At 38.6% G+C, this 12,459-nt stretch overlaps 1 protein-coding gene across 1 annotated transcript in view; it reads right to left on the bottom strand.

Annotated features, from left to right (window-relative positions):
- Positions 1-6,005: 6,005 nt before the first annotated feature.
- The window catches only part of PHACTR2 (phosphatase and actin regulator 2), a 164,402-nt gene continuing 157,948 nt past the window's right edge, over positions 6,006-12,459 (bottom strand). Inside the window, 1 exon segment of the mRNA XM_044003499.1 lies at positions 6,006-6,086. Within this exon segment, the coding sequence (XP_043859434.1) occupies positions 6,006-6,086 (81 nt within the window).

Here is a 12,459-nt window from a genome sequence, read left to right as displayed (position 1 = left end):
ACCTGATCAAGGAAAACACCTCAAATTGTATCCTTGCTCCTATCCTAACCTATTCTATGCTGTCCTTTCTTTCTCTCTCATACACACATAATGGCACACAATCTCAGTGCTGAAATCTTGATAGATACAGTCACTGACATGTTATCTCCTCTTTCTGTGTATTTAGACTATCTATGATCCATGACTGGAACATACTTCCTCCTCATTTCTGCCTTGGCTCAGGTGCCACCTCCTTTGTGTAGCTTTTCCCTGGTTCCTCCAGTCTTTAGCACCCTGGAACTCCTCAAATTACTTTGTATTTACTTACCACTCTACATTATAGCCCCTAAATAGAAGATAAGTCCCTTAATGGTAGAGACTGTTTGGTTTTTATATCTCCAGAGTAGGTGCTTAATGTTTATTGTATTGGTCTTAATTGAAATGAAACCTTATCATTGAGTGTGCATGTTTATTTAGTTGCTATACTTTGCTTTTTATAACATGCACAAAAAGAAACACCAAATATGATAAAATAGTATGAATACAATGACCAAATTTCACTTTTGACATATCCTGCCTTAAAATGGGGAGGAGGAAGGGAAGAAAAAGGGGTGAGAACAGGGATTGGTATTAATCGGGCTCAAATTAGGACCATAACATATGTCCTACAGTGAAAAATAAGATAGAATACTGAAATATACAAAATTCCATATATACATGGTGTTCCAAAATTCTTAGAGCAGTTTTAAGCTACTGCAGCATTAGAGATCCTGGTTCAATCACATCAGTATTATAAATGGAAAAATTGAGGGGCAGTTATTGAATTGTCTGAACACACACAGAATATGAGTAGCAGAAACAGGATTCAAATCCAAAGTTTCTCAGAATGCAAATGTACGTTCACAGGAATCCTAACTATAACACCCCTAGGAGGCTACTCAGCTTTTACTAAAAGACATCTAATGAATGGAAATGATTCTCTCCTTCATCTTATTCCATTTTTGGACAGCTCAAAGTATCAGGTAATTTTCCCTCACACCAAACTTACGCCACAACTTCCACCTCTTGCTCCTATGACTGCTCTTCAAAATACTTGAAGACAACTATCACATTCTTCCTTGGTCTTCTTCAGTCTTCTCTTTACATCCTGACTCTAAACATCTGTGGTCCTTTCCACTGAACTTTGGGACATGGTCTCCAATGCCCTCATTATTATGTTTGTTATTGTCCTTCCTAAAATGTGGAATCTAGAAGTCAATAGAATACTCCAGATATGGCTTAACCATCACTAACTACAGCTTGACTCTGACTCTGACTCTGACTCTGACTCTCTCTCTCTCTCTCTCTCTCTCACACACACACACACACACACACTCATACCCTTTGTCATGTTACTGACTCATATGGAGCTTATAGTTTAATATAATCTGAGCTCTTGTTCATATGAACTATTATTAACTTGCCACACCTCTTTATGCAATACTTATACAGCTAATATTAAAAAACCCTTTACCTTTAATATTAGATTCCCAAAGATAAGCACGGGCCCTGAATTCAGGAGGACCTGAGTTCAAATCCGGCCTCAGACACTTGATACTCACAAGCTGTGTGATCCTGGGAAAGTCACTTAACCCTCATTGCCCCCCCCCCCCAAGTTCCTAAAGACACATTGTAGATCATTTTCTGACAGCCAAAACTGAGTTTCTCTTCCTCCAAATCTAATACTATTTATTGTGTTCACAATGGATAAAAACAACAGCTATTCTAAACCTTCACTTCCTTTAAGCCCCCAATACCACTCCTGGCCTCTTGTCTTCTAGATGACCTCACTAGCTATACGTCATGGAAAAAATTGAAAGCAGAAGTTGTGGACTCTTATCTTTGTCTATAACTTCACCTGACCACTATTCTGCTTCAGTCACTCCTTGCAGAGCCTAATCAGGCTATGTTAACAAGTCACTTAACAGTTCTGAGCTTCAGTGCCCCCATATGCAAAATGGGGATAATTATAACTATCTCAGAGTGTTGTTGTGAAGATCAAATGACAGCATATGTAAATTGTTTTGTGGAGGCCAAATGAGAGATCTTATGTTTACTCCCATTACATCTCCTCTTACTTAGATTTAGCCCATCATTCTAACTAGTCCATATCTTTTTGAGTACTGACTTCTTAACATGTTAAGTATCCCAGCTGCAAATTTTATATGAATGGCATAAATGTGTCCAGGCAAGTCATTAATAAAAATGTTAAGCTACACAGGACTGTGGCTGATCCCTAAAGCATTCCATTAGAGACTGCCTCTCAAGCTGACATAAACTCATTAATGACTACTCTTTCAAACTTGCAAATGTCCATTCAACCAATTTTGAAACTACTTAACTGTACTATCACCTAGTTTAGAACTCTCCATCTTGACCACAATGAAAGCACCAAAAATTGCCAGTCACTGCTGAAATCCAGGGAAGCTATGTCTATGTCACTTCCTTTTCTATTAATGCAGTAGCTCTTTCAAGAATATGAATGAAATTAGTCTAGCATGACTTGTTTTAATGAAACCATTCTGGCTTTAAAATAATCACTATTTTCATTTTTCAGTACTCACAAATAATTTCCTTTGATGATGATGATAATGATAATAACTTTAACACATTTTATTGAGGAATCACAGTCAAGATAATCATTCTTTAATTGGAAAAGAGTTCATCTTCCCTTTTCTGAAAATTGAGATGGTTATTTGCCCATCTCCAATCTTGGGAATGCTCTCTCATTCTTCACAATTTTTCAGAGATCACAAATGGTGGAAAGTAGAACTAATTTTCCATAGCACATCTGTCTACAGAGAGATGGGATGGAAAAGTATTTATTAAGCACTTACTATGTGCCAAGTACTATGCTAAGAGCTAGATAGAAATGGAAAATCAAGATGGTCCCTGATCAAGAAGCTCACATTCTAATTGGAGAAGACAACACATAAAGGAGGGCTTCAGTGCACGGAAAATGGAAAGACCAGAGAGTACTTGGTTTCTGGCAGGAAAAATAACAGGGCATATGACAATATGAAAAATTACATAGTAGAACATTAGCTATGATGCAGAACTTGCTATAAAATGGGGTTATTCTCATACACACTCAAGTGGGTATAGTAACATATCTTGACCTGTGGGAAACTGGGAGGAGAAGGAGATAAGGGGGAGAGGTGAAGGAAGAGAGGGAAGATTGGGGGGGGCAGTAAAAAGCAAAACACTTTTGAGGAGAGATAGGGTGAAATAAGATAGAAAATAGAATAAATATCAAGGGGAAGGAATAGGATGGGGGGGGCGGGGATAATACAGTTAGCAAGAGTAACCAAAAGAAGTGATGAGCAGGATGCTATCAGGATTTATGAAAAATTCAATCCATCTAAAGAGAAAGAACTGATGGTATCTAAATACAGATTGAAGTATAATTTTTTTTGTTAGTTCCTCTTTTGTCTGTTTTCTTGAACAATCAGATTAAGGTGGAGATGTTTAGGGGCAGCTAGGTGGTGCAGTGGATAAAGCAACGGCCCTGGAGTCAGGAGGACCTGAGTTCAAATCTAGCCTCAGACACTTAACACTTACTAGCTGTGTGACCCTGGGCAAGTCACTTAACCCCAATTGCCTCACCAAAAAAAACCAAAACGTGGAGATGTTTAGCATGACTGCACATGTATAACATATTGAATTGCTTGATTTCTTAGGGAGGGAGGAAGAGATTTTGGAACATAAGATTTTTAAAAATCAATGTAAAAATTTGTTTTTACATGTAACTTGGGGAAAATTCTAAATAAATAAATTTATATTTAAAAAAACCAGGGTTATTCTGAAAGTTATTCCCTTGGGTTTATTACTCGAAGTAACAGAATGACTTGAGTTATAACTCTATTTCACATTGAACATAGACCCTTTCCAGTAACTTCAAATACAACCACATAGGGACCTACCAGTGCACATATCAGTATTCCAATCTAAGGCCACTAACTAGCATCATTAGCAAGTCACTTAACTTGCCTGGGTCCCAGCTTTTTCAGTATAAAATGAGTTTACATTAGATAATACTTAAGGTCCCTTTCCAGCTTTAACAATCTATGAATAAGAAATCGTATTATAAGAAAATCTGAATCTACATGCAGATAGATACATTTTGATATTGTTTATGTTACAAATAATTGTTATATTCACTGCTTCGCAAAAGCAGTGTTTGATGGAGAATTTATAGAACAGCAGACTATGCCTCATTTTAGATGATTTGATCCATTAATTTAATCTACACATGCAAATTTTAGGGAATAAATCTGCTAGATAAAACTAAGCATATATATGTATATATACATATATACACATGTGTGTATATATATATGTATATATACACGTATATACACATGCATACACACATATATTTTTTAAATTTTAGCTTTTTATTTTTTTGGTGAGGCAATTGGGGTTGACTTGTCCAGGGTCACACAGCTAGTAAGTGTCAAGTCTCTGAGGTGGCATTTGAACTCAGGTCCTTCTGACTCCAGGGTCAGTGCTCTATCTACTGTGCCACCTAGCTGCCCCATGCACACATATTTTTTATGCAGCACAATGTAATAGATAGCAATCTGACCTTCAAGCCAGGAACACCTGGGTTCAAGCTCTATTCTGATCTATTATAACTGTGTGACTTTGGTGAAGTCACTTAACCTGTCAATACTCTAGGCAACTCTCTAACCTTGTAAATGGCAGAGAAGGTGCCAACATGTAATGGTAGAGGAAATTTCCTTATTCAGAGTTCCCTAGATCAGTGAAATTACAGGTCCAATGTCTATCTTCAGAGTGTATGTGTGTACATGTGAGTGAGTTTATAATGCTCTAAATTTGAATTATATAAGATCAAATGCCAAAAAGAAAAGAAGCTGGATTATAATAATCCTTTAAGGAGCCATTAAAATTGAAGTCATATTCTGACTAAACTATGCCAGAAACCAATGATTTGCTATCATAATCCCCAAAGTCTTCACAGTATTCTTAAGCAAGACTCTCTTCTGGATAACAAGTTATAGTTCAGCCAGGATAACAACTGATTAGGTGATATTAACAATAATAATAATAGTAGTTCGGGGCAGCTAGGTTGTGCAGTGGATAGAGCACCAGCCCTGGATTCAGGAGGACCTGAATTCAAATCCGGCCTCAGACACTTAACACTTACTAGCTGTTAGACCCTGGGCAAGTCACTTAACCCCATTTGACCCGAAAAAAAAAAAAAAGAATAATAATAGCAGTTCATGTTTACATAGTGCTTTTCAAAGCATCTCGCATATACTAACTCATTTGATCCTCACAGCCACTTTATGAGGTACATGCTTTTATAATCTATATTATGTTATAAAGATGAAGAAAACTGAAGCTTAGAAAGGTTAAGTGATCTATTTAGAATCATAGAGCTAGTACATGTCTAAGGTAGGATTTAAACAGGTCTTCCTGACTTTACATCCCATATTATATTCTCTGTGCCATGATTCCTGGCTAGAGCCTAGGAAATGACACTAAGAGGGGGCCAGCTAGGTGGCACAGTGGATAAAGCACTGGAGGACCTGAGTTCAAATCCAGCCTCAGACACCTGACACTTACTAGCTGTGTGACCCTGGGCAAGTCACTTAACCCTCATTACCCTGCAAAGACAAAAACAAAAACAAAAGAAATAATACTAAGAGAAAGAAGAGAAGATTAGTAGTTGAGGAAAAGGAACAAAATCATGTTATTTTAAAATACTTCATGTTTCTTCTAAAAGAAAACAACTTAGTATTCCAATACATGTAGCATAGTCATTCTAATGTTCTTAAAAACAAGAAATTTTAAAATGAAACATATAGGCATTTCTCTCAAACTGCCATATTAATCAGTTTGTAATGACCACTAAAGCAATAAGTAATAATTCTGGGACTTAAACTTGGAGTCTGGAAAAAGGCAAAAAGGATTTCAAAACTTTTAACAGCTGGCTCAAATCTAAAAAGTTTTTAATCAACCTACCTTGTAAACTGTCGACTCTCTTCATGGACTTCCATTTCTGTACTTTTAAATTCATTTAACTCTTTCCTTATTGCTGCCTAAAAAGAGAAAAAAGATAAATACAATTTTTATTTAGGCTATACATTTCATCTGAGGGCATATATTTCCTATAGATGGTTACTTGTGAAATTTCTGGTAGAATAAGGGAATTTAGGGGGCAGCTAGGTGGCACACTGGATAGAGCACCGGCCTTGGATTCAGGAGGACCAAAGTTCAAATCCGGCCTCAGACACTTAACAATTACTAGCTGTGTGACTCTAAGCAAGTCACTTAACCCTCATTGCCCACCAAAAAAAAAAAAAAAAAGAGAGACAGAGAGAAAGGTAAAGGTAATGGGATTGAAACCTCTCTGTGATTATGAAACAAAGGAATTAAGGTTGGGTGTACTTGGGGGAGAAACAGAAATGGTGGGACATCAATAAAACCAAAATATAAACTTTTTTAAAAAAATTAGATACGAATTGGAGCAGAGGAAACAAAAAATGACTGAAATGGAATTTAAATTGTGATACTAGACTAATCCCTTCATGAGGGAAGGTTTCTGCATTTCCAGGAATTTAAATTGTGATACTAGACTAGTCCCTTCATGAGGGATGGTTTCTGCATTTCCAGGAGCAACTTGCATGGTACCTTACATATAGGAAGTACTAGATCAACCTCCCTCACAATGAATTGAAATTGGCTTAGAAGGATAAGATTCCAATATGTGCTACACAGTAAGCTGTTTGCTGTTTAGCCATCTGACCATTTAAGGAAGAAAGCAGGTCCCAGGTTGTCAGTCAAATATCATCAACAACAACAACAACAACAACATTTATTAAACACTTGTTGTGTGCCAGGCATTATGTTAAGTGCTAAGGATACAAAGAAAGGCAAACGAGAGTCCCTGCTCTCAAGGAGCTCTCTTATTATTTCATATGAAATGAGACCTCTGATGGTGGAGACTTGGAGTGAGTGTCTTGCTAACCCTGAGCCCAGAGTCTGAGTTTGTGTTGAGAAGACCTTTCTTTTCTTCTGCCTATTTCTCTTTTTTTTATCATAAAAGTATTTTAGTATTTTCCAGTTACATGTAAGGAGAGTTTCCAACATTTGTTTTTCATAAGATTTTTAGTTGCAAATTTTTCTCCTTCCCTGCTCCCCAAGACAGAAAGCAATCTGATATGGATTATATATCACATTAAACATATTTCTGGGGGGCAGCTAGGTGGAGCAGTGGATAAAGTACCGGCCCTGGATTCAGGAGTACCTGAGTTCAAATCCGGCCTCAGACACTTGACACTTACTAGCTGTGTGACCCTGTGCAAGTCACTTAACCCCCACAGCCCCGCAAAAAAAAAAAAAAGAACACAAGGGGAAAAACCTCAAAAAAAGGGGAAAAAACCAGCCAAAAAGTAGAAACAATATGGTTCAATCTGCATTCAGAAACTAATTGTATTTATTTGTTTAATTTTAATAGTTGCTGGTTGTACTCTTTCCCTCTTTCTTTGTTTCTTTCTTTGTTGGGACAATGAGAATTAAATGACTTGCCCGGGGCCACACAGCTAGTAAGTGTCAAGTGTCAGGGGCTGGATTTGAACTCAGGTCCTTCTGAATCCAGGGCCAACCTAGCTGCCCCCTTAATCTGTATTCGGAATCCACAGTTCTTTTTTCTGGATGTGGAGAACATTTTCTATCATGAGTTCTTTGGAATTGTCTTAGATCATTGCACTGCTTAGAAAAGCCAAGTCTATCACATTTGATCACACAATGTTGCAGTTACTATGTACAATGTTCTACTGGTTCTGCTCACCTCTCTCAGCATCAGTCCACTTAAGTCTTTCCAGGTTTTTCTGAAATCCTCCTGCTTATCACTTCTTTTAAAATATTAATTAATTAATTTTTTGCAGGGCAATGAGGGTTAAGTGACTTGCTTAGAGTCACACAGCTAGTAAGCGTCAAGTGTCTGAGGCTGGATTTGAACTCAGCTCCTTCTGAATCCAGGGCCAGTGCTTTACCCACTGTACCACCTAGTTGCCCCATGCTCATCATTTCTTACAGCACAATTGTATTCCATTACATTTGTATACCACAACTTGTTTAGCCATTCCCCAATTGATGGGCATTCCCTTGATTTCCAATTCTTTGCCATCACAAAGAGAGCAACTATAAATATTTTTGTACATGTGGGTCCTTTTCCCTTTTCTATGCTCTCTTTGGGATACAGACCTACTATTGGAATTACTGTGTCAAAGGGTATACACAGTTACATAGCCCTTTGGGCATAGTTCCAAATTGCTCTCTAGAATGGAGAACAGTACTTCTTAACTTCTACTCAGTTTGATCTTATTGGGTGAGTATATGGCTGCCACCTAATCTACAATTTTCCTCACCTATCGCTGCCAAGGTAAATGAAGCCAAACAGGCAGCAAAACACAATTCTATAGCAGAGCTCAAGACCTAATTTTTTCTGGAACTTATTGCATATAATGGATATATAATATGGTACTTGGAAAACCAAGCAATAGAACAACTCAATAAATAGGAAAAAGAGAGGTTCTTCCTCACACATATAGTTATCTAGAAGTTGCCTATCTTGAATTTTTTTATTGCATTTTTTTTTTTTACTGAGAAAATAGGGGCTTTTTTTGTTTTGTTTTGTTTTTTGGGTGGTGAGGCAATTGGGGCTAAGTGACTTGCCCAGAGTCACACAGCTAGTTAAGTGTCAAGTGTCTGAGGCCGGATTTGAACTCAGGGAATCCTGAATCCAGGGCCAGTGCTCTATCCACTGCGCCACCTAGCTGCCCCCTAGAGGCCTTTTTTAATGAGCTTTTTTTCTCCTCTTTAAATCACACAATTCCTTTCCATGATTCCTCTGTGCTCTTCTTCTTTATTTTAGTTTTTGATGAGGTAGTTCCTTCTTCTCACCAAGGCCAGGACCTCCTGTAATTGCATATCCCCTAATCTTTCTAGTAGAAAAGATCACAATCATTTCCCCTCTCACTATAATCCTCAGCCCTTTCTTACCTACATACTGCCTTATACCAGTGGCCTACAAACAGGTCTAAATCTCCTATTTCCTTAAAAATTCTTCAACTGGATTTCTGGTACCATGATAGCAGAGTGAGGAAGGAAATCCCTTGAGCCCTCCCAAATTCCCCTCCAAACAACTTGAAAACTGACTCATTACTGATCTAGGAACAGGGAAGCAGCTTACTAACATAAGCAGGAAAGGTCTATCTCACTGGGATTATAGGGGACCTAGATCCCAGAGCTGCAATGGCCAACCTCACAGCAGAGGGCCTGCAGCAAGGTTCTGAGCCAGGGGCAATCCACCAGCAAGGCCCCACCCCTGGAGCTGCCCAGAAGTGAGACCACACCCATGGGGCTCTCCAGCAGAGTGCCTGTTTCCATAGTAACCTAGCAGCAAGCCCCCCTCCACAGACAGGCCAGAAAAGAGGTCACCAGTCCAGTGTAAGCCAGCAGCAAGGCCCTAAAGCTCAGTGAAAATTAGCAGCAAGACTCTGAGCCACCAGCAAAAAAAGCTTGGGACAGTGTAGGACCAGAGCCCAACTCTCACATAACAAAACAACAACAACAACAAAAAAGAACTTGACTATAGAAAATTGCTATGCTAGCAAATAGGATCAAGGCACAAACTTAGAAGAGGACAACAATGTTAAAATGACTACATGTAAAGCCTCAAAGCAAAATATAATGTGGTCTTAGGCTCAAGAAAAACTCCTGGAAGAGCTTAAAAAGGATCTTAAAAAACAAATTAGAAAAGTAGAAAAACTGGGAAAAGAAATGATAGTAATGCAAGAGAATCATGAAAAAAGAATCAACAGCATGGGAAAATATATACAAAAATTCACTGAAGAAAGTAAACCCTAAAAAAATAGAATTGGTCAGATAGAAAAGGAAGTACAAAAGCTCACTGAAGAAAATAATTCCTTAAAAAATAGAATTGGGCAAATAGAATTTAATGACTCCATGAGACATCAAGATACAAGAAAAGAAAATTTAAAATAGAAGAAAATGGGGGCAGCTAGGTGGCACAGTAGATAAAGCACCAGCCCTGGATTCAGGAGTACCCCAGTTCAAATTGTGATGATTGGAATGACGCCACCTGCTGGAGACTTACTGTAGAAGAGTTCTGCCCATAAAGCGAAGGTCTTTGAGGGCAAGACCAGGAGTCTTTTCTTTGGGCGGAAGGAAGTGACGCTGGCGAGTGGGAGGAAGAAGGAAGGGACTGGCGTTCGGTCTCACACTCTTTCCTGGGGACTCTGGCGGAGAAGGGAGCTAGAACCGTGCTCTCCCTTTAATAGATAGATGAATGTAGGCCTTTCTCTCTCTCTTTACCAAATTCTTATTCTCCTTAATAAATGCTTAAAAGCCTAATTCTTGCTAAAGCTTATCTTTACCTGGCACCACCCATCCCATCTTTTCCTCCATTATAATAGTTCTTTCATGCCTCTTTCTTTTTTTGTGAGGCAATTGGGGTTAAGTGACTTGCCCAGGGTCACACAGCTAGTAAGTGACTAGCTAGAATTTTAGCCCTTAACAAAATTCAGCCTCAGACACTTAACACTTACTAGCTGTGTGACCCTGGGCAAGTCACTTAGCCCTCATTGCCCTGCAAAAACAAACAAACAAACAAACAAAAAAAGACCAAAAAAAAAAATAGAAGAAAATGTGAAATTTCTAATTGGGAAAACAACTGACCTAGAGAATAGATCCAGGAGGGATCATTTAGGATTTAGTGGACTACCTGAAAGTTATGATTAAAAAAAGTGCCTGTACAACATCTTTCAAAAAATTATCAAGGAAAACTGCCCCAATATATTAGAATCAGAGGGCAAAATAGAAATTGAAAGAATTTAGCAATCACTACCTGAAAGAGATCCTAAAACGAAAACTCCCAAGAACATCATAGCCAAGTTACAGAGCTCAGAGATCAAGAAGAAAGTATTGCAAGCAGACAAAAAGAAACAATTCAAATATCGTGGAGCTACAGTCAGAATTACTGGTGGTCTTAGAATGTGGTATTCTGTAAGGCAAGGGAGTTAGGACCACAACAAAGATTCACCTACCTAGGAAAACTGAATATAATCCTTCAGGGGGAAAATGGATATTTAACAAAATAGAGGATTTTCAAGCATTTCTATTTAAAAGACCTGAGCTGAATAAAAAAATTTGATCTCCAAATACAAGACATGAAGGAAACATAAAAAGGTAAAAAGGAAACAAGAAGGAGAAAACATAAGAGATTCAAAATGGTTACACTGTTTCTATTTCTATATGGCAAGATAATATTTGTAACTCTTAAGATCTTTATTCGGGGCAGCTAGGTGGCACAGTGGATAAAGCACCGGCCCTGGATTCAGGAAGATCGGAGTTCAAATCTGGCCCCAGAAACTTGACACTTAGTAGCTATGTGACCCTGGGCAAGTTACTTAACCCCAATTGGCCCACAAAAAAAAAATTAAGAACTTTATTCCTATAAGGGCAATTAGAGGGTATGTATATATATATAGAAGGTGTGGCTATAAGGTGACTTTGATGGGATGATACCCCCCCAAAATCATAATAAAGGTGTCAGAAAGAAGACTGCATTGGAAGTAGGGGGGAGATTGGATGGGAGTAAAATTATCTCACATAAAAGAGGCATGAGGGGCAGCTGGGTGGTGCAGCAGATAGAGCACCAGCCCAAATCTGGCCTCAGATACTTGACACTTACTAGCTGTGTGACCCTGGGCAAGTCACTTAACCCCAATTGCCTCACAAAAAAAGAAAGAGGCATGAAAGAACTATTATAATGGAGGAAAAGATGGGATGGGTGGTGCCAGGTAAAGATTAAACCTCATTCTCATCAGAATTGGCTCAAAGACAGAATAATATACACAATCAGTTGGCTACAGAAATCTATCTTACTATATAAGGAAGTAAAAAAAAGGATAGGGATAAAAGAGGCAGGGGGGACTGATGAAAGAGAGGGAAGATTGGGGTAGGCAGTGATAAGAAGTAAAACACTTGTGAGGAGGGACAGGGTCGGGGAAAGAGAGAGGGATGAGCAAGGGGAAAATAGAATGAAGGGAAATACAAAGTTAGTGTGGGGTTTTTGTTCTTCGTCCTTGAAGAGGACCATGATATCAGGGTGATATCATGACTTGCAGTGAACTGGATTTAAGGGAGGGAGGGCTGTAGAAGTTCACCAACCTCACTCTCTCCTCCAGAGTTATCTGGGTCCAATGGCAAGATAATGCTTCAGGATGACTGGAGATGGTCCCAGATGTTTAAGGCAATTGGGGTTAAGTAACTTGCCCAGGGTCACACGGCTAGTAAGTGTCTGAGGTAAGATTTGAACACAGGTCCCCCTGACTCCAGGGGCAGTGCTTTATCCACTGTGCTACCTAGCTGCCCCTTAGTTACCAT

This window comes from Dromiciops gliroides, chromosome 4, assembly GCF_019393635.1.
Source record: "Dromiciops gliroides isolate mDroGli1 chromosome 4, mDroGli1.pri, whole genome shotgun sequence".
In the NCBI taxonomy this organism is placed as follows: Eukaryota; Metazoa; Chordata; class Mammalia; order Microbiotheria; family Microbiotheriidae; genus Dromiciops; species Dromiciops gliroides.
This window is presented reverse-complemented; position numbering and strand designations above follow the sequence as displayed.